Source organism: Lethenteron reissneri, chromosome 16 (genome assembly GCF_015708825.2).
Source record: "Lethenteron reissneri isolate LAM-NWPU_2019-01 chromosome 16, ASM1570882v1, whole genome shotgun sequence".
NCBI lineage: Eukaryota > Metazoa > Chordata > Hyperoartia > Petromyzontiformes > Petromyzontidae > Lethenteron > Lethenteron reissneri.
Window position 1 is genome coordinate 517,513 of NC_083794.1, and position 18,383 is coordinate 535,895.

General features: G+C 47.6%; 1 protein-coding gene across 3 annotated transcripts in view; it reads right to left on the reverse strand.

Moving 5' to 3' along the window:
* Positions 1-4,296: 4,296 nt before the first annotated feature.
* The window catches only part of LOC133342832 (endothelin-converting enzyme 1-like), a 64,111-nt gene continuing 50,024 nt past the window's right edge, over positions 4,297-18,383 (reverse strand). For all 3 annotated transcript variants that reach the window (XM_061552141.1, XM_061552139.1, XM_061552142.1), the window contains exons 15-19: positions 13,979-14,098; positions 13,254-13,321; positions 12,526-12,716; positions 10,928-11,023; positions 4,297-8,628 (exon numbers count right to left, since the gene is read on the reverse strand). In XM_061552141.1, the coding sequence (XP_061408125.1) occupies positions 8,452-8,628; positions 10,928-11,023; positions 12,526-12,716; positions 13,254-13,321; positions 13,979-14,098 (652 nt within the window). In that variant the 3' untranslated portion in view covers positions 4,297-8,451. The remainder of the gene's footprint in view (positions 8,629-10,927; positions 11,024-12,525; positions 12,717-13,253; positions 13,322-13,978; positions 14,099-18,383) is intronic.

Consider the following 18,383-nt stretch of genomic DNA (forward strand, 5'->3'; position numbering starts at 1 on the left):
GTCTTTATCCATTCATGTCGATTCACCTTGTGCCTCTTTTGGCTGTTTTTTCATTAAAGTGATCGCCTGCTTAAAATAGGCATTGCTCATCTCCTGTTACAACCCTAAGCCAGTGGTGGAAATTCCACGTTCCCATGGCAGAGGTGACTCCCTCCATTGTACAACCACTGTTGACATCACCACAAAGGGGTCATTCATTTTGAGTGACCCTGAAGGGATGATGGGCCGAGTTATCCCCCAGCCAGACTGAAATTGGAAGCAGCTCAACCAACCACTGACCCCACTGCTGGGTCACCTGGCATGGATATTTCCCTTCGGGTTCATTATATTCCAGTTCACTCTTTTGTCTCCTGTATTATCTGCTGTCCATTTGATGATTCCTGTCTGATGTATTATAGCAGTTCTGCAAATAAACACAGAATAAAAATTGCACGTGCCTTACAGAATGAATTTAATTTGTTTGGTTTATTTTACAACGACTGTGTTATTAATATTTGAGTTCTTTTGAGTTAGAGCGCGTAAATATATAAATGTGTTGTTAAAACCCGCCACCACCCGACACGGCCAACTAGTAAGGGTTGTCATGTAAACAGAACACTAGTACAGCACACCGGTGTGTTGGAGAGCCAAGCCACAACATTTGCAATCTGACTACGTTTCGCCAGTAATTACAACCAGCTTCATCAGGCGACAGCCAGATTTGTGAAGTCTAACTGTTTCATTCCTTATATAGAGGTGTAGATGTGGTGACCACACTGCGCTCTTACGCAAAGTTGGGGGGGGGGGGTTAATGAGTCAACGTACATTATGCATGTGCATTATACGAGCCCTTTGATCTTGTCCTTCCTGTCCAATGTGTGTATTAAAATAGCGTACCAATGGTAATCCCTATTGAAGTATGGTGCCCTTTATAGGCACGCATTTAAACAATGTGTAGTGAGTCCAACTGAAAAGTCAACAGTGGACAAACACTATTTATTTCACTAACTCAACATAACAACAGGACCCTGCGGGGTGGGCTGGTAGGAACGAATAACCAAAGAATATAAACATAATGTATTATTACACTTGTTTAGCCAGGAAAGCCCCACTGAGTCAAAAGGTTTTTCTAGGGTCCTGCCAAGTGTTTGCAGTAGGGGGCGATGTTGCTACACCTAATGGGACGATCCGAAGGGAGATTTTGAGGCCTAGTTCTAGGCTTTAGGCCTAGCTGTAGGCTTTAGGGCGCTGTGAGTTAATTTTTAATTTAAATGTTTTAATTATTAATGTATAATTTAAATGTTTTAATTATTAATGTAAAAGCTTTAAATGTAAATGTTTATATTTTAAAACATCAGGGAATGTAACATTGTTAAACATTAACTCCCTTTCATACACGCGGAGGTACGATACGAAGGGAGACTTTGAGGCCTAGTTCTAGGCTTTAGGCCTAGCTGTAGGCTTTAGGGCGCTGTGAGTTTTTAATTTAATTTCAAGGAATTATAAGGGAATGTTACACGTGTTTAGCCAGGAAAGCCTCATTAATTTAAATGTTTTAATTAAAAGCTATCTGAGGGAATTATAAGGGAATGTTACACTTGTTTAGCCAGGAAAGCCTCACAGAGTCTAAAGGTTTTTGTAGGGTCATGCCAAGTGTTTTCAGTAGGGGGCGATGTTGCTACACGTAATCGGACATCGGACGGACGGACGGACGATATCATCTATTGTAGGCTGGTCCACTTCGTTCCTACCAGTATAACACAACCTACACTTGGGTGTTGAATGCTCATCTAGCCACACTACGGCAGAACTCGACACGGTTAGCTGGGTCCCAGCCAGGACCACAAGCTGGGTCCTGGACCGCGTGGCTAGAGGCTTCTTTTACCCGACGTGGATCTTCATCACCAGCAACCTGAAGAACCCCGAGCCCCTCACGGGGGCCCCCATTATATCGGCCTGGGCTGGGGCTGGCTCCGCCCCTCGCCCCGCCCACCTTCTAGATCTCTCGAGCTCTTTCCCAAAGGCTCCCGAGAGCTCCTTTAGACCACGTGACCACCCAACGGCCCCCGTCCACCGGTGGCCCCCCTCCAATATCATCTGGTCACGTGTCGGCAGGTCAACCAGCGTACCATGCCCCAACGTAACCCTGGCTGGCTGACAATCCCTCTCGCTCCCTCACCGAAGGCCCGCACCGCACACTGTACGTGGTGCCTCCGCGCTGATCAGCGCTCACCCAAGCCCCGCTAGGGCTGGTACTATGCCCAGTAAGCGGGCTACACGTAATGCCAACACATTATCCGCCGTGGCTTCGTAAGCCGGGCACCACATAGTGACATCACTACAAATGTATTCTTCTTGGTTCTTTCGGTAAAGTCACGTAGAAGGGAAATAATAAAATACAAATAAAACAAAATACGACGTTTCGGCCACAACGCAAGCAGCCGTCCTCAGGTGAAGAACAGGGCTGTCGGAAAGACAACGTCCGAAACGTCGTGAGAATTATTTTATTATGTTTTATTTTTATTCTTTTATTATTTCCCTTCTACGTGACTTTACCGAAAGAACCAAGAAGATGAATCCCTGCAGTCACGAAAGCTTTAAATCGAAAAAAATACAAATGTATTATTTGATTATTCGCATCCACGCAGCACGGTAAAAATTATTTATATTTCTTTAAATTTAGATAGATTCTCGAATTAGTCTTGGCCAGTAGTAGCTAGTTTTGCACAGAACTTCAACATCAAAACCAATTGAGTGTCCTTGTTGGCACGTGTGTTCTGCTACTGCTGACAGTTGTATTTTGGAGTATTTGATATTTCTCTGATGTTATTTTAGTCTCGTGCTGATTATTTCGTCCTTAATAGGTTTTTAAAAACTGATAATTCGTCCTGTTTGCCCAACATAACATTTGCCACACGTACAGTTAATCCTGTACACACCTTCTCTTGATAGCTTCGGTAATACATCTTTTGTACCAGATATTAATTTCTGTATTTTATGTACCGTGACAAAACTGACTGATATTTTGTTTTTCCAAACATCTGACTAGTTTATCAGTTACTTCCGTAATGTAAGGTATTTTGATCTTTTTAAATACTTGGGCAGTTTCAATGCTCGTGTAATTTTATTTGGTTTTGGCATTCAATGCCCTGTTGATTTGTGCATCATTGTAACCGTTCATTTGCAGCGCTTCTTTAACATGTTGAATTTCACTTCTCAGACTGTCACCATCTGACACTTTCTTAGCTCGATGAATGAGCGTCTTGATAAGAGCAGATTTCTGTGTGGTCTCCCCCAAAAAAACCTCTATTATGGATATTGGTCGTGAAAGCCTACGTGTTAAACTGTGTTCTTATTGCAGAAGTTCATCGCCTAAACTCATGAACTGGCTTCGGTCTCCTGCACTTCGTTCCACTTCCGATGCAGAGCGGCTCCGTGCGTGGAGCGGCGCGGCGCTCCACTTGGAATGAGCAACACGTGGAGGTGTACAGCGTAGCACGCACAACAACCCCGAGCAGCAGAATCCAGACCACTCGCTCAGAAAGTTTAGCAAACATGGCCCACCAGTTATTCAGAAACGGTGGTTTGGATAAGGAAAACGGCACATCTGGCTGTGTTAATAAAACTCTCTTTCACAGCCTTGCACTCGCTCTTCTGCTCCGATGGGATTTATCGACAGAGATTATAATCGCTCCACTTGAGCAGAGAGGACACTCCGACTCTTGTCACCATTTGGATATTTAACAAGGGGGTGGGGGGGGGGCTGTTTTTTTGCAGGTTTGGGGTGCCCCCCCCCCCGCCGACTTCAGGGACATGCCAAGACAGTTAACGCATTATGAAAATGGCAGTCAACACGGTGGTCCATTCACATGCATTCGTGCTCTTGCAAGAACACATTGTGGCAATGGCATTTATCCAGGAGAGCTTTAGTCGTCCCATTCTGTCATGTTAGGGCAGTTAGGCCCATTTAACGTTAAGGATTATTTACCTCGAAAAGCCTCACTTGAGCAGGAGGGTCCTGCCAAGTTTTCGCAGTATGGGGGCGATGTTGCTGTGTACTCTCATTGAGTAATTTGTAGGAAATTTCTTTGAGCATGTGGAGGACGTAAAAAAACACATAACATAACTGATATTGGCTAAATGCTATCGGAGACAAATGCAGAACCCTGAGGAAGCCCATGCAGAACAGAGGGAGAACATACAAACTCCACACAGAAAAGCACCCGAGGTGGGAATCGAACTGAGGACTTCTTGGTATGGGCGCTACTGCTGCACCGCTCCGCTGCCTTCATTGATCAAGAATGAATAAGGCTCAGGTATTTGCAGATCATTTTATTGCAGAAAAAAATTACTCCTAGTTAACAAGGATTATATTGCGAATCTCTCACCAGTATCCAGACACCCCCATAAAACCAAACTGAATATAAAATGTTCGTCTTATCTACGTAGTATCATCCCAACAAATGTTTACTTAACATCTGGAACGTTTGTCACGCCAGTTATTCTCCAACAGAATCTCACACAACAGTGGCAAGTACAATGCAACGCTGCATTTCCAGCAGCATTGAATGTGATGACAGCGACATTAATCGTTTCTTATGTTGAAAGTTGCGTGATTTTATATTTGGGTAACAATTTTATTGTACACACATTTCAGGGTCAACGTTGGGATACGAAACAATTAGTCTCACAAAACTATGAAATCAACGATCCATCAATCAACTCTTCAAGAAAATTTGACTGTCCATTTGTGCAAAACGTGAAAGCAGCAAATACCGCTCGATACGAAAACCCCGCTGCCAACAGCTGAGGAAGCCTCCAGTCACCCTGAACGTGAACACGGGTGACTGCGGGGTTTGTGGGTAGGATGAGGCAATTCGCTTGAATCGAATGAGCACGGCACATGGCGGCAATAGCTACACGCAGCGTGTCGAGCCAGGCGGTGCTACAGCGGAGGCCTCAACTTGACTCACCGAAGGACACGGGGTTTGGTTCATGGGTGTTGGGATCCAGAATCCTAATCCCAACAAAACTCATGTTTACGGGCCACCCAATGTCTCAACTTGCCTTTCTAATATCACCATGGAGTTATAATTACCAACCCTCACGAGTTATTTCTGTTAAATTCCATGCAGTATAGTTGCGTGTCAAAACGAGGATCCGTATCTAACATAAGGGTCCTTGCCTATGGAAATCTGGCTGTTCCCCAGCATGGATTCATCCAGGCCTGATGAGACAACTGAATGTTGAAGCCAGTACAGACTTTTGCTCGTGCTGAACCAATGCCGCTATGTGCTCCCAGAAGGCGTTGTGGCTGATTGGATGTGTAAACATTTTTTTTTCATGTGGAGGCGTCTGGTCTGCGTATTTACTCATTTCACCGTGCGACTGACCATCGTTTTGTTCTGTATAAGTGTCTTGTATATTATCTGGCTGAGTGGGTCAGTGGTTAGAATATTTGGCAAGGAAAGGGATGAACGCAAGTTAAAATCTTGGTTGGGGGTTAACTGAGCCCATCACTCCTTCATTAAAAATAAAACAGTACCCCACCTGGTGTGATGTCAACAGTGAAAACTCGCGCCCACCACGGAGACGTGGATTTACCAGAGTTGCCCCAACTTGGGCAAGGGCAACGAGCCGTGCTGAAGCCGAACAACGCGGCGTGCATTCCCATTGGGAGGGTCAGGGCGTCTCCAAGTCTCTCAGGATCACGCCGTAGAACGTCGAGAGACATTTGCGCGAGACACTTTAGTGGTCGTCACTACTTTATGACGAATGAACGGATGAGCATTCGCATCTCTCTCGTGTAACGACGCGTCTCCCCGTGGGAAGCTGTCCCTGCGCGGCACGGCGTGACTCGGCGCGTAGCATTCGTTTCCCAGGAGGCGGCGGTGATTGCCGAGCACATGTCCATTTGTATTATTTCCTACGTTTGAAATGAGACTGATATTGTGCATTGATTTGATCAAAATAATTTTGTTGTCTTTCTCCCACATCTCCGATTAGCACAGTTGGCTACGTACGGCGCGAAAGAACTGCAACATCCAGTACATGATCAGCAGGTGACAGGCTACCGTGAGCAGAGGTAGAGCCGACTATGGTTTCGACATAGTGCAAGAAGCTCTGTCATCGAGAATTGCAGTGTGAGACTTGTCAAAGTTCAGTTCAATGTCTGCACACTGTCCAGTAGTGGCATGATTGTTTGCATGTTGACTACAGGAAGCGCAAAAACACGATACAGAAGTGGCATTAAAAGGTACACAACGTTGCAGTTGAGCAAGTCTAAAATCTGAAAACATATTCAAAGTGCAAATTTTCAACAAAAATGGGACATTTCACAAAACATGCTTTACTCTGAATAGAATCTTTAACTTTACCGCTGCATTGTCCAGCAACTCTACATTTAATGTAAACCCAAAGGGCCACATATCACCATCCAAAATCCGCTCTCTTGTCAGGAATCAGATACCGTGTGCAGTAAGTGTGCTTCTCTAAATGGCAGACCACAAGGAAACCCGCAGAGGGACCGACAAACCAACATCCGCTCAGCAGCAGCAACACTGCCCAGAATGCGTTCCCCACCCAGCCCGTCCACTATGCATCATCCTTGGCCGATGGTGCTAAGGCCAAGGTCAGTCACAAGTCGTGAGCAGTGGACCTGTGAACAGGCCCCAGGGGATGTTCACATTCGTACAATTCGCGGGTAAACTTGTTCCCCCCGTCAACCAGCAGCCCTGGGGGTCTGTCGATAGTGGCTCGTCCCTTAATTTCCTCAGTACCCCTCCAGCTCGCTCTCCCCTACCCAGCCTTCCCCGTGCTCGCGCTCTCAAAGTCGTTTCCATCCTTTAAGATGGAAGTGAGAGCGATCGCACTCCAGCTTTGTTGTTTAATGAGCAGCGCGCCGCATTGATCGCGTGACGGCGAGCTCCCGGCTCGGCCAGCAGTCACGACAAGGGCTTACGGCCTTGCGCAGTTTACTTGACAATTCAGAACTCATTCGATAAACCCTACAGCATTTTAATTGCGATGACTCCAATGGTGACGGTGCGGATAACCAGTATGTGGTTAGCGTTGCGGTTGCTGTCCATGGCTAGGATGTTGTTGGGCGTAAACGGGCGTGGGGCTGCTCACTAAGGTGCAGGTTTTGAAACATTTCTGAACACAACAACAAACCAAAGCAAACGAGTGAAACACAGGCGGCTAAACGATTATCCAGCAATGACAACGATAACAAATAAAAACGAAATAAAACAATTGATGAAACGTACCGTTCACATGCAGCGATAACTACGACTACACCACCACCAAGTAAGGCCACGTGCGCGCACTGCCTCCAACCATTGGTCTCTTCGGTTTTCGGGCAATCCGTGGGGCAGCGTCGACCCACGACCGAATATCTGGGGTCCAATGACCGACCGTGGGAAGCCTACGCAACGCTCCACTTCCCTCCTGTTTGCCAAGAACCCTCCTCCTGTCCCAAGCAAAATCGATGCCCTATGACTCGTGGGGGTGATGTGTGTACCAGCCAATCGAATCTGTGACAGCATCAACGTTTAAAGCACAGTTTGAGAACACACAGTTGCGCGTAATCAACTCACTAAATATATAGCAAATTATCTTAAATGTTACGCCTTATACTAAAGAGCATTACAACTTGACTACAGCTACGTTAACGGAACAAACACGTTGATGTGCATCTACACATTAACGTCCAAAAATGTGGATAAAATGCTCTCGGGGAAAACGACAGCGAAGCCTCTGCCACGCATGTTCAAAATGTGTAGCTGCGAGAGAGTGCTGCCGCGGAAGGCACGATGCTGTGGTCGGGGAGCGGGGAAGCCGTGCCAGTTCAACGGGGTTCGGGGTCGACGGCGCTCGAAGACGTCATCCAACCGAGGGAACAATCACTGCCCCTATTGCATTTCTTTAAAAAGTTATCGAATGTGTTTTATTTTAAACACAAGAATCAGTATAAAAATGACTGCTCGTATAAAAGAGCATTTCCTAATTGGGTTCAAAGTAACACGTTTAAGCCAATTGTATTGGCGAGGCCTAACAAGGATTAAAACCTCTTGATTTGGTGGCACGATTGGCCGTCTGTGTTTAATCTTTTGAGATGTGCAATACCTCACAAATACGGTTAATTATAACCAATCGAAATGGGTTGAGTGTTAATCCATGGCCAAGAGCAAAAATTTGTACCACCCAAGGTAACATGCCAACGTTTTTATGCTGCCAATACGAGTGGATTATTTGATAACCCACTCATTACGAATGGTTATCACTTCAGTCATTGGGCACACAAATTGTAACCCACGGAAGCGCTGCTGCTTCAGGTGGTACCGACAAGTAATATATCTGGTCTGGGCTCATTGGACCGAGTGGCAACAGCAAGCCGACTCGAAGCAGACGTGCCGTGGCGGGACGGCACGCTGCTCCCGCAGCCGCCGCTGTCCATTCCCACGGGCACCTTCACCACACGCGGCACTTCTTCTCCGTGTTCATGGCGGAGCCCTGGGGGCAGGCGAAGGCCTTGGAGAACTCGGCGGAGTTGGAAAGGACCCCCAGCACACGGAAGCGAGACGGGCTGGTGGGGGCTGTCGCCAGCGTCTCCCGCAGGTGCTCCGGCGTCTCCGCGGAGCACAGGGACTGGATGGAGACACAAGGAGGGTGGCCAGATGGACATGAGGACAGAGAAACCAATGCTACCCGCTGGGGAAGCCACCCGTCACGGAATTCGCATCTGTATTCAGGTGGTAGGAACGGAGATTTACCAAGATCTGCTATTGGTCTCGTTTTGAGCATTTACAGGAATTCCCTGCGATTAGTTCGCTTATATACATTGCTGATGGATTAGGGAACATATTTCCTCATAAGTTTAATGTTTCGCATATGCGTTCTTTAAAAAAATGCACAACATATTGAGCAATTTTTAAGCGAGGAACGTACGCTGTGAAAACGGACTATTTTGCAATGTAATACTGGACAGTAGACACAAGCTGGACTCCACTATGTCGGGCAACATGGTGGAGTTGGTGGAGTCCCATGGCAAGGAGGAGCTGTCTAACGAGGATCGGATGCAGCTGTAACAACAACGAGCTGAGGAAGAGCCAATAAATCAATACCTCCACCACCACCACCACCACGAATGTTCACTGGCATTCACTGCCTACAAGAAGCTGTACCAGCAGAAGATGAAAAATGCTGTCCAGCTGCCTTGGGACAGATTTCTTTAAGTTCTGCAATCAGGCCAGAATGTCCGAAGAAGAGCCCAGAAGGGAGGCAGCTTTCTCGAGTGAATATTCCTGCGGCTCCAGCGTCATTGTCCGATGAAGAGGCAGGAGAGACCCTGCCTCTTTGTCTGCGTAACTCCACCACTGCTCACCCCTAGAGGACTCGATCAGCAAGCTCTTAATCCATCTCTGATAAGTTCACCTAATTATTTGTATTCATCATGAGTTAAAATATATGTTAATCATATGCATTTTGTGCACTTCATGACATTTAGTCACACATATTTTATTCCAGAAATGTTGGCCAGGAACGCAACCTCTGATTTTAACATTATGTCTATGGGAAATTAGAATTCACTTGAAGTAATTTCGAGTTAAGTAGCAGGAACACATCCTTTACATATAGCAGAGAATTCCTGTATTTAGGATACCGCAGAGGAATGGTAGGCCGAGGTTGATTGACGAGCATGTCTGGGTTTGGTTGACAATCCTAGAAGATGGTTCCCCGACCACCAACTCTCGTCACATGTGTAGTGCCATAGATGGGCCACACTTACCAGCAGGTAGCTCGGACCCCCAGGGGAGGGGCCACTGTGCCAGCCCAAGAGGGGAGGGGCTGCTGGGGGCTCTAGGATCCTAGACAGATAAGCCCTCGGCGCCAGGCCCTAGGATCCCAGGCAACCCAGACAGCTAAGCCCCTTGGCGCCACCAACGGGGGGCTGTGTGCGCTCTGTGGGCTATCTGGGACCCCACACAACCCCACCCCTCGATGGGCAAGAGGCATAAAAGGGTCGCTCCCTGGCCGATCGGGGCCAGTCGCAGCTCAAGCCCCAAGACCAGCCAGCTTAGGACCCTGGACCCCCTCGTCCCGCTTGTCCTTGTAAGGGCCGGGACATTGTGCGGGCCAGTGGTGGGACTCTGGGACTCCCGGCTCTACGTCCTTGTAAGGGCGAGTTCCGAGGAAGCCAGAGTCTAGACCCGCACCTTGGCTGGGTCGGGTCAGGTAGCCTCCCCTAGGGTAATTGTAGCCGGAGGACCCCAGAGCGTAGCTAGAGTCAGGTACGCTAAGAGTAGGCTGTGTCGCTAGGCTGCGTCGCTAGGCTGTGTACCTAGGCTGTCTACCTAAGCTCTGTACCTAGGCTGTGTACCTAGGCTGTCTACCTAGGCTGTGTACCTAGGCTGTGTACCTAGGCTGTGTACCTAGGCTGTAACAGAGTATCAGGACTGTTGAGGTGTTGCATTGTAATAAATAAGTTACCTCTACAAGTGTCTCCGGAACCCATTACACATGTTACACTTTGGGAGCCCCAAGTAGCTCACTCACAGCCGTGTTGCTACCGGTTTCCTAGAGCAGGTTTCATAAAAAGTTATGTATTTTTTAAATTTAACAACATATAAGCAATGATTTATCTAAAATTGCATGAAAAGGCTACTTTTTGCTGTAAGCAAAACAAACCCAGTGGCAACACGAACGACTAATTTAGCTGTTCACAAGAAATTAACATGCGCAGGCTTTACATTTGTCGTGTGACAGTGCTGTGAGCCGCAGGGAACACGAGTGCGCTGTACGTAGCGTGCCTACGTGCAAGTCGACGTGCGCACTCCCGTGCTTCTCGTACGCGCACGGTGGTTTATCCTTAAGTGGCGGGTGCGAGGGGTGCCGAGTGGCGGTGACGCGGCACGGAGCGGAGCGCTGGGTGCAGGGAGTGGGGCACCTGAGCAAAGCTGACGAAAAACGTCTGTCGAGCATTCAGGCCGAGGAAGGGCAGCTGTGGCTCCTCTCCGTTCTTGGCGATCCAGTCCTCATAGGCCTGACACAGCACCGCACACACAACTCATTAGACACTTGCGAACAGTTTGAAAATGTTCTGATACATTATTTCTCATTATTATTCCTCTCGTTTACTGAACAAAAGCCTCACTGAGTCTCAAGACACTTTTTATCATCACTCCCGGCACCACAACTGCATCGGCCCTTGCGAAGCAAGATGCTGGGAATGACCGCGAGTTTCAATGTGACCACCTCGCTTCGACACAGCTGTAACACTGCAGTCATCGGCAGCGGCCTCCACATTCAACTTATTTTGAGCTTATTGACTATTTATAAGCCCAAACAATTCTAAGAGACTTATTATACAACCCTTGTAATTACGTGTTGCAAGCTCGTGCCGCTGTTGCATGGCGCGTGGTATTGTATCGATGCGTTCTCGTGACCTCGCTGCCACAGCTGCAGCTGCCACTATTTTCAGTTTGTAACCCGCGATGGTTTTTGGTTTTCGTCCAAAACTTTCTCCAGAACAATAACTGGCACAGAGGTGCCTCCTTGCAAAAGTTAACAGCTACTTTTCAAGAGCAGTTTGATATTTTATTGCTGTGGTCGTGGGCATCAAGGGATGTTTAAAATATTGAATAATAACAGTGAGTGGGGTTTGGGCGGAACGTGTCACGGCAAGGAGGGATTGGTGGCCGGTGGTCGAGACTAACGGCGGAGTGGAAGCCCAAGGAGAGAACGCGCCCAAGAGGACGGCCACCGCAGTTTTTCTTTCAAAATAAACTAAAAACTAAACAATGTTTTTATTTGACCAGGTAAGGCCCACTAAACTATACAGCTCTTTTCCAGAAGTGACCTGGCCAGAAATGATAGCTCAACGAAGTGGCTATCATCACATGAACAAGAAAAATACTTTAAATGCACGTTGGTTCTAAATGTGGAGAGAAAAACCGGAGGACCCGGAGAAAAATCCATGCCACCACTGGGAGAACATAGAAACTTCAAATACACAGGCGTTGGGGTTGGGTTTGAACCCACGACCTCCTGTATACTAGGTGAGGTAGTCAACAGCTCGCCACTGTGGCGATGTGTTGGAGCAGCTTGCGCACCAGAGGGAGCAAGTGCCATTAGCGGGGTTGGTCAGGGGTGCGATGTTGATTGGGGTTCGTGGGCATCTTCGTCTTTGTGTCACTGTATGTCTGTGTGTGTCAATGCAATGTGGTAGCGTAGCGGTCAGCGTGCTGCGCTACGAACCCAGTGAACAGAGTTCGATTTCTGCTCACAGCCAACACCAGTGACGATTATTTTAACAGGTTCTGGGCCTACCCAAAGGTCGACTCAGCCTAAAAAATTAGTACCTGGTCCGGTGTGTAAACATCGCCACTCGGGAAACAAAGGCGGCCGGGCATGGTGCTGGCCACCCACCCCCTCTTGTGCCACGTCGGCCTTCATAGACGCTCTCTGCTAACAGCACTCAGCCCCACCGGCCCGCTCCAGGCGCCCTGTGTTTGTGAACGCGTTGGCACGGGGCGGCGCTCTCACATGCAGGGCGGTGTCGAGGCCTCCGTTGTCGGCGACGTTCTCCGCCAGCGTGCGCGTGCCGTTCACGGCGAGCCCGCCGCTCGAGTAGTTCCCGTACTGATGCTCCAGGCAGCGCGCCCGCTCCTCAAACTTCTCGCACGTCGCGTTCCTCCACCACGGCTTGTGGACGCCGCTCGCATCATACTGGCTCCCTGGGGGGCACACCGGCACTAGCGTCACGACTCTACCGGCACTAGCGTCACGACGCTACCGGCACTAGCGTCACGACTCTACCGGCACTAGCGTCACGACTCTACCGCCACAACCCCTTCCTGGGCCAAAGCGGGAAATGACCATAATCTGATTTTGATTTCACCTGTGTACCCAGGAGGGTCCTGCCAAGATTTCGCAGTAGGGAACGATGTTGCTGCTACTGCTGTGTGATCCCAATTGAGCAATTTGCAGGTCATGTTTCAGCATTGGGCTGTTTTGGCGAACACCAGTTACGCTGTGCGTGATTTTAGCGATGCGAGGTAATTGGAGAACCCTGAAGAAACCCGTGCAGAATGGGAGGACAGATAAACTCACACAAAGGCCACTGGAGCTAGGATCTTTGCTCTAAACGTCAACTGTGAGCCATCAAACCACCTGCATTGCTATGGCTGATCGGAGCTGATACACAATTTCCAAAACGGGAGACGGCATGTCGGTGTAACTATGATTGACGTACGATGGTGTGTCATCATTACCTTCACCATAGAACCCATGCAGAAACTGTCTGGCGATGACGGACCCAATGGCTCCATACCGCAGATATCTGGAGAGAAGATACACGTACGACAATACGCGTAATGAATAATCTCCGAGTAGACTTCCACTGACACTCAAGAATGATTATGCTTAACGCATGCTGCCTCAGAGAGGGGGACAAGGATAGGGGGGGACAAGGGGAGGGGGGGGACAAGGGAGGGGGGGGACAAGGGGAGGGGGGGGGGGACAAGGAGAGGGGGGGGGACAAGGAGAGGGGGGGGACAAGGCGAGGGGGGGGGGGACAAGGGGAAGGGGGGACAAGGGGCGGGGGGGGGACAAGGGGCAAGGGGAGGGGGGGACAAGGAGGGGGGGACAAGGGGAGGGGGGGGGACGAGGAGAGAGGGGGGGGGACAAGGGGAGGGGGGGGACAAGGAGGGGGGGGGACAAGGGGAGGGGGGGGGGACGAGGAGAGAGGGGGGGGACAAGGGGAGGGGGGGGACAAGGAGGGGGGGGACAAGGGGAGGGGGGGGGACGAGGAGAGAGGGGGGGGACAAGGGGAGGGGGGGGGACAAGGAGGGGGGGGACAAGGGGAGGGGGGGGACGAGGAGAGAGGGGGGGGGACAAGGGGAGGGGGGGGACAAGGAGGGGGGGGGACAAGGGGAGGGGGGGGGACAAGGAGGGGGGGGACAAGGGGAGGGGGGGAGACAAGGGGAGGGGGACACACCTCTTCTGCAGGAGGTCGTAGAAGGGTGGCTGTAGAATCCCCATGGGCACGAACAGCTTATTGCGGTTGTCTGTGTAGAGGTAACGACTCTCCACCTCCTGCGGTGGAAAGAGGTTGCGGCTGCGGAGACGCAAAAACACCGCGTCGAGATGAGAAAGCGGCCACGGAGTGCGGAACGATGTCACATTGAGGACCGTGCTGCCCAGCGATGACAATGCACGCTACCGCTTTCATTCACGAGCCCGGGGGAAGTCGACTCAAGCCAACTTCCCGTGCAAATGAGCAATGGGTCGATGCTCATCTTACCGAATTTTCGGTGAAACACACACACACACTAGTGTATTTACTCTAATACAACTAAAATATTGCAAATAACACTGGTCAACAAAAAAAAAATTCTGGCCTGGACTTTTGCAGCTGTTTTAGACTAATTTCAGGGTGCCGATTCCAAATCTGATCTCAGATTTGCTCTATCACATCTCATTTTTAAATCCTTTATATTAAGTTCACTTGCTTGCTTGCTTGCGTGCTTGCGTGCTTGCTTGCTTGCTTAGGACCGTGCAAATCTTTCAGGCGTTTTTTAACCCACTTCCCGTGATCCAATCGAGCTGACATTTTGCACACAGACTCGTTGTGCTTGACAATTAATTTTCGTGAAAAAATTTTTTCCAAAATTTTACACTGTTTAGGGAAATTTTTTTAAATATTAAATTGCCAATTGCTTAATTGTGGCAGACAATCATCTGACCCATAGGTGGCAGCCATCTCAAGCCAGAGGACGAGAGGACTGTAGCCGCCCGTTTCATGATGACGCAAATGTTGACTAACCACATGGCATGAAATCCCTGTCCCCACGCTGTACAATGGAGACTATTTATAGAGCAGTTACATTGAAGCCGCCAGGTTCTTGAAAGTGGTAAAACGGGTCAACGCTAGTGCCCTCGGGAATATACGGGGCATGTCAAGAAGTGATCTTTCCTTTTTAAATCCTTTATATTAACTTCACTTGCTTGCTTGCTTACTCAAGAAAAACAGAAATGAATAATAAAATGAAACCGATGCCACGCATATAAAGGATTTATAGTGAAAAACTTTGTTTTTACGGGTTAATTTTTTAAATCCTTTATATTAAGTTCACTTGCTTGCGCTCTTACGACCGTGCAAATCTTTCGGTCGTTTTTTAACCCACTTCCCGTGATCCAATCGAGCTGCCATTTTGCACACAGACTCGTTGTGCGTGACAATTTATTTTCGTGAAAATTTTTTTCCATAACTTTACACTTTTTAGGAATTTTTTTTTATATTTAATTACCAATTGATTAATGGTGGCAGGCAATCATCTGACCCATAGGTGGCAGCCATCTCAAGCCAGAGGACGAGAGGACTCTAGCCGCCACACATATAAAGGATTTATAGTGAAAAACTTTGTTTTTACGGGTTAATTTTTTATGCAATCGGCATACCCCATTTTCATTGATATTACCCGAAATTTACTCTGTAACTTATGATTGCAAGTTGTTGCGAGTCAGTGACTGGTTTAGTGTTAAAATATGGTGCTGTATTTTCAGTATAGTGTTTATAATATCATTTTATGTAGATATCCACATTTATTTAATATTTTTATTCTGCAGGGCGTGATCTAACAATGGCTACAATATCCGAAAGAAGGAAATGCAGTAATGACCCAGATATCTTCTGCTACATCTGTGGCAGATTCACTTTGCAGGATCAAAGGCGCAACATCAATACCTTCGTCAAGAAGGTTTATCTTGCCTACTTTAAAGTACGACTTGGAGACCAAGACAAAAATTGGGCTCCTCAAAGTGTGTAAAACCTGTGTTGAAACTTTGCGATCATGGTCTAAAGGAAAGAATGCTAAGCTGAAGTTTGGTGTGCCAATGGTTTGGCGAGAACCTACAAACCATTTGGATAACTGCTACTTCTGCCTTGTCAATGTAAAAGGTTTCAATAAGAAAAACAAACAACACTTACAATACCCAGATATCCCATCTGCCAGACGACTAGTTGAGCACTGTGAGGAAATATCTATGCCTGTATTTACTGAGCTACCAGAGATTGATGTTGAATCCCTCAGTTTACCTGCTTCTACAGATCAAATATACGCCATCTGATGCAGATTGTGATAAAATTTCTCCGTTTAGTCAGCCTGAATTGAATGATCTTGTAAGAGATTTGTATTTGCCAAAGCAGTCTGCTGAATTGTTGGCTTCCAGGCTGCAAGAGAAAGGACTACTCAGACCTGGCACTAGTGTCTCCTTTTATCGTAACAGAGAAGCAGCACTGCGAAAGTACTTCCATTCAGATGGTCAACTTGTTTAGTGTAATGATGTTGAAGGGCTTCTTCTCATTATGGGACTGCCCGCATATGATTCAAGTGAATGGATACTTTTTATTGACAGTAGTGAAAGGAGTTTGAAATGTGTGTTACTTCACAACAGAAATATATATGGCTCAATCCTAATAGGACACTCTGTAAAAATGAATGAAGAGTATGCCAACATCAAGATTGTTCTGGATAGATTGGAATAACATGTTCATGGATGGCTAATTTGTGTTGATTTGAAAATGGTAAATTTCCTGCTGGGTCAGCAAGGAGGTCACACCAAATACTCTTGTTTCCTGTGCTACTGGGACAGTAGGGCTACATTAGAACACTGCGTTAAAAATAACTGTCCACCAAGAATCAGTTTGACGCCTGGTGACAAGAACATCAAGAATGAGCCTCTGGTTGATAGGAATAAAATAGTATTTCCCCCACTGCACATAAAACTTGGGTTAATGAAGCAATTCGTCAAAGCTCTTGATCACACTGGAGACTGCTTCAGCTATATATGTTCAACCTTTTCAAGTCTCAGTGCCGAGAAGAAAAAGGCAGGAATATTTGATGGCCCTCAAATAAGAACACTCATCAGGGATCCACACTTTGTTACAACAATGACTGCGGCAGAGGCGAGAGCTTGGAATGCATTCTCTGATGTGGTGCGGAATTTCCTTGCGAACAGGAAAGCGAACAACTATCGAGAGATTGTGGAGGAGTTGCTCTTGAGTTTCCAAGCACTTGGATGTAGAATGAGCATCAAGGTTCACTACTTACATAGTCACTTGGCCCAGTTTGCAGAGAACATGGGTCACGTGAGCGAAGAGCAAGGTGAACGCTTTCATCAATACATTAAAGTTATGGAAGAACGTTACCAAGGCCGATGGGACTCAAACATGATTGCAGATTACTGCTGGTCCTTGATGAGAGACATTCCACAAGCTGTACATCGGAGATCGTCAAAGAAGAGGTCGTTTATGCAGATGTAACATCACTATTTTAAATGACCTTTTTGTACATATTTTCTTATCTTCACAATTCAATTCTTACATGGTAATATGCATTCACTCACATTGATATGCAGTCACTCTCACAACGTTGTGCTACGGCTCATTAAATGTTTGTTTCATTATTATTGTATATTGTATCTTATCTTATTCTTGTATGGATGTCTGTTTAGCTATTCGTATATGAGCATAAATTTGCTGTTTTTATTGAAAATGCAATATTTGATATCTCAAAAACCTGATGTGATAGACAAAAACTGATGCCAGATTTGGAATCAGCACCCCAAAATTACCTTAAAACCGTTGGAATACCTTATGCCAGAAAAAGTGTGTTGACCAGTGTAATAATAATAATTGCGTAAGCGAGTTGTCCTGCACTGAATGGATGCTGCACTTGTCGGCATCACCAGGTGACCCAGCGGCATTTGCTGTCCAGCCCGCACCCTGCCGAGGACACTCCAGATGCCCCGCTACCCCTCCTCGCGCCCCCCTCCTTCTCTGCCCCCCACCCAACGCTCCCCCCCACGCACCCCCAACTTCAATTCCTGCTCACAGACAACATCGGTGACCGATAACTGAAACGGTCCTGGGCCTCCCCGAGGTTGACTCAGCCTTAAATGGGTGCCTGGTGCGGCGTGTAAACATCAGCATTGGGGATATAAAGGTGGTTAGATGCGGTGCATGCCACCCACCCTCTTGTGCGCCGTCACGGGCTCTACATAGCTACTACTCGCTCGCAACACTCACCCCCAAGGGTCTGCTAAGGCTCCACGGGGGACCTTTGTCTTTAAGGGAGACCTCAACTGTAACGCCCCCAACTGGCCGCACTGAAACAGAATTTTCTAATTAATTATTTTATTATTCAGAAGTGACCTGGTCACAAATGAAGTGGCTTATCATCACGTGGAAATTTATAGCAAATACTCCACGCGACCACGGGGAGAGAGACATTCAAACTGCAATATACAGCAGGCATCAGGGTCGCGATCGAACCGACAACCTCCTGCACACCAGGCGAGGTAGTCAACAACAGCCCCTGTACTGTGACGGTTTTGGAATC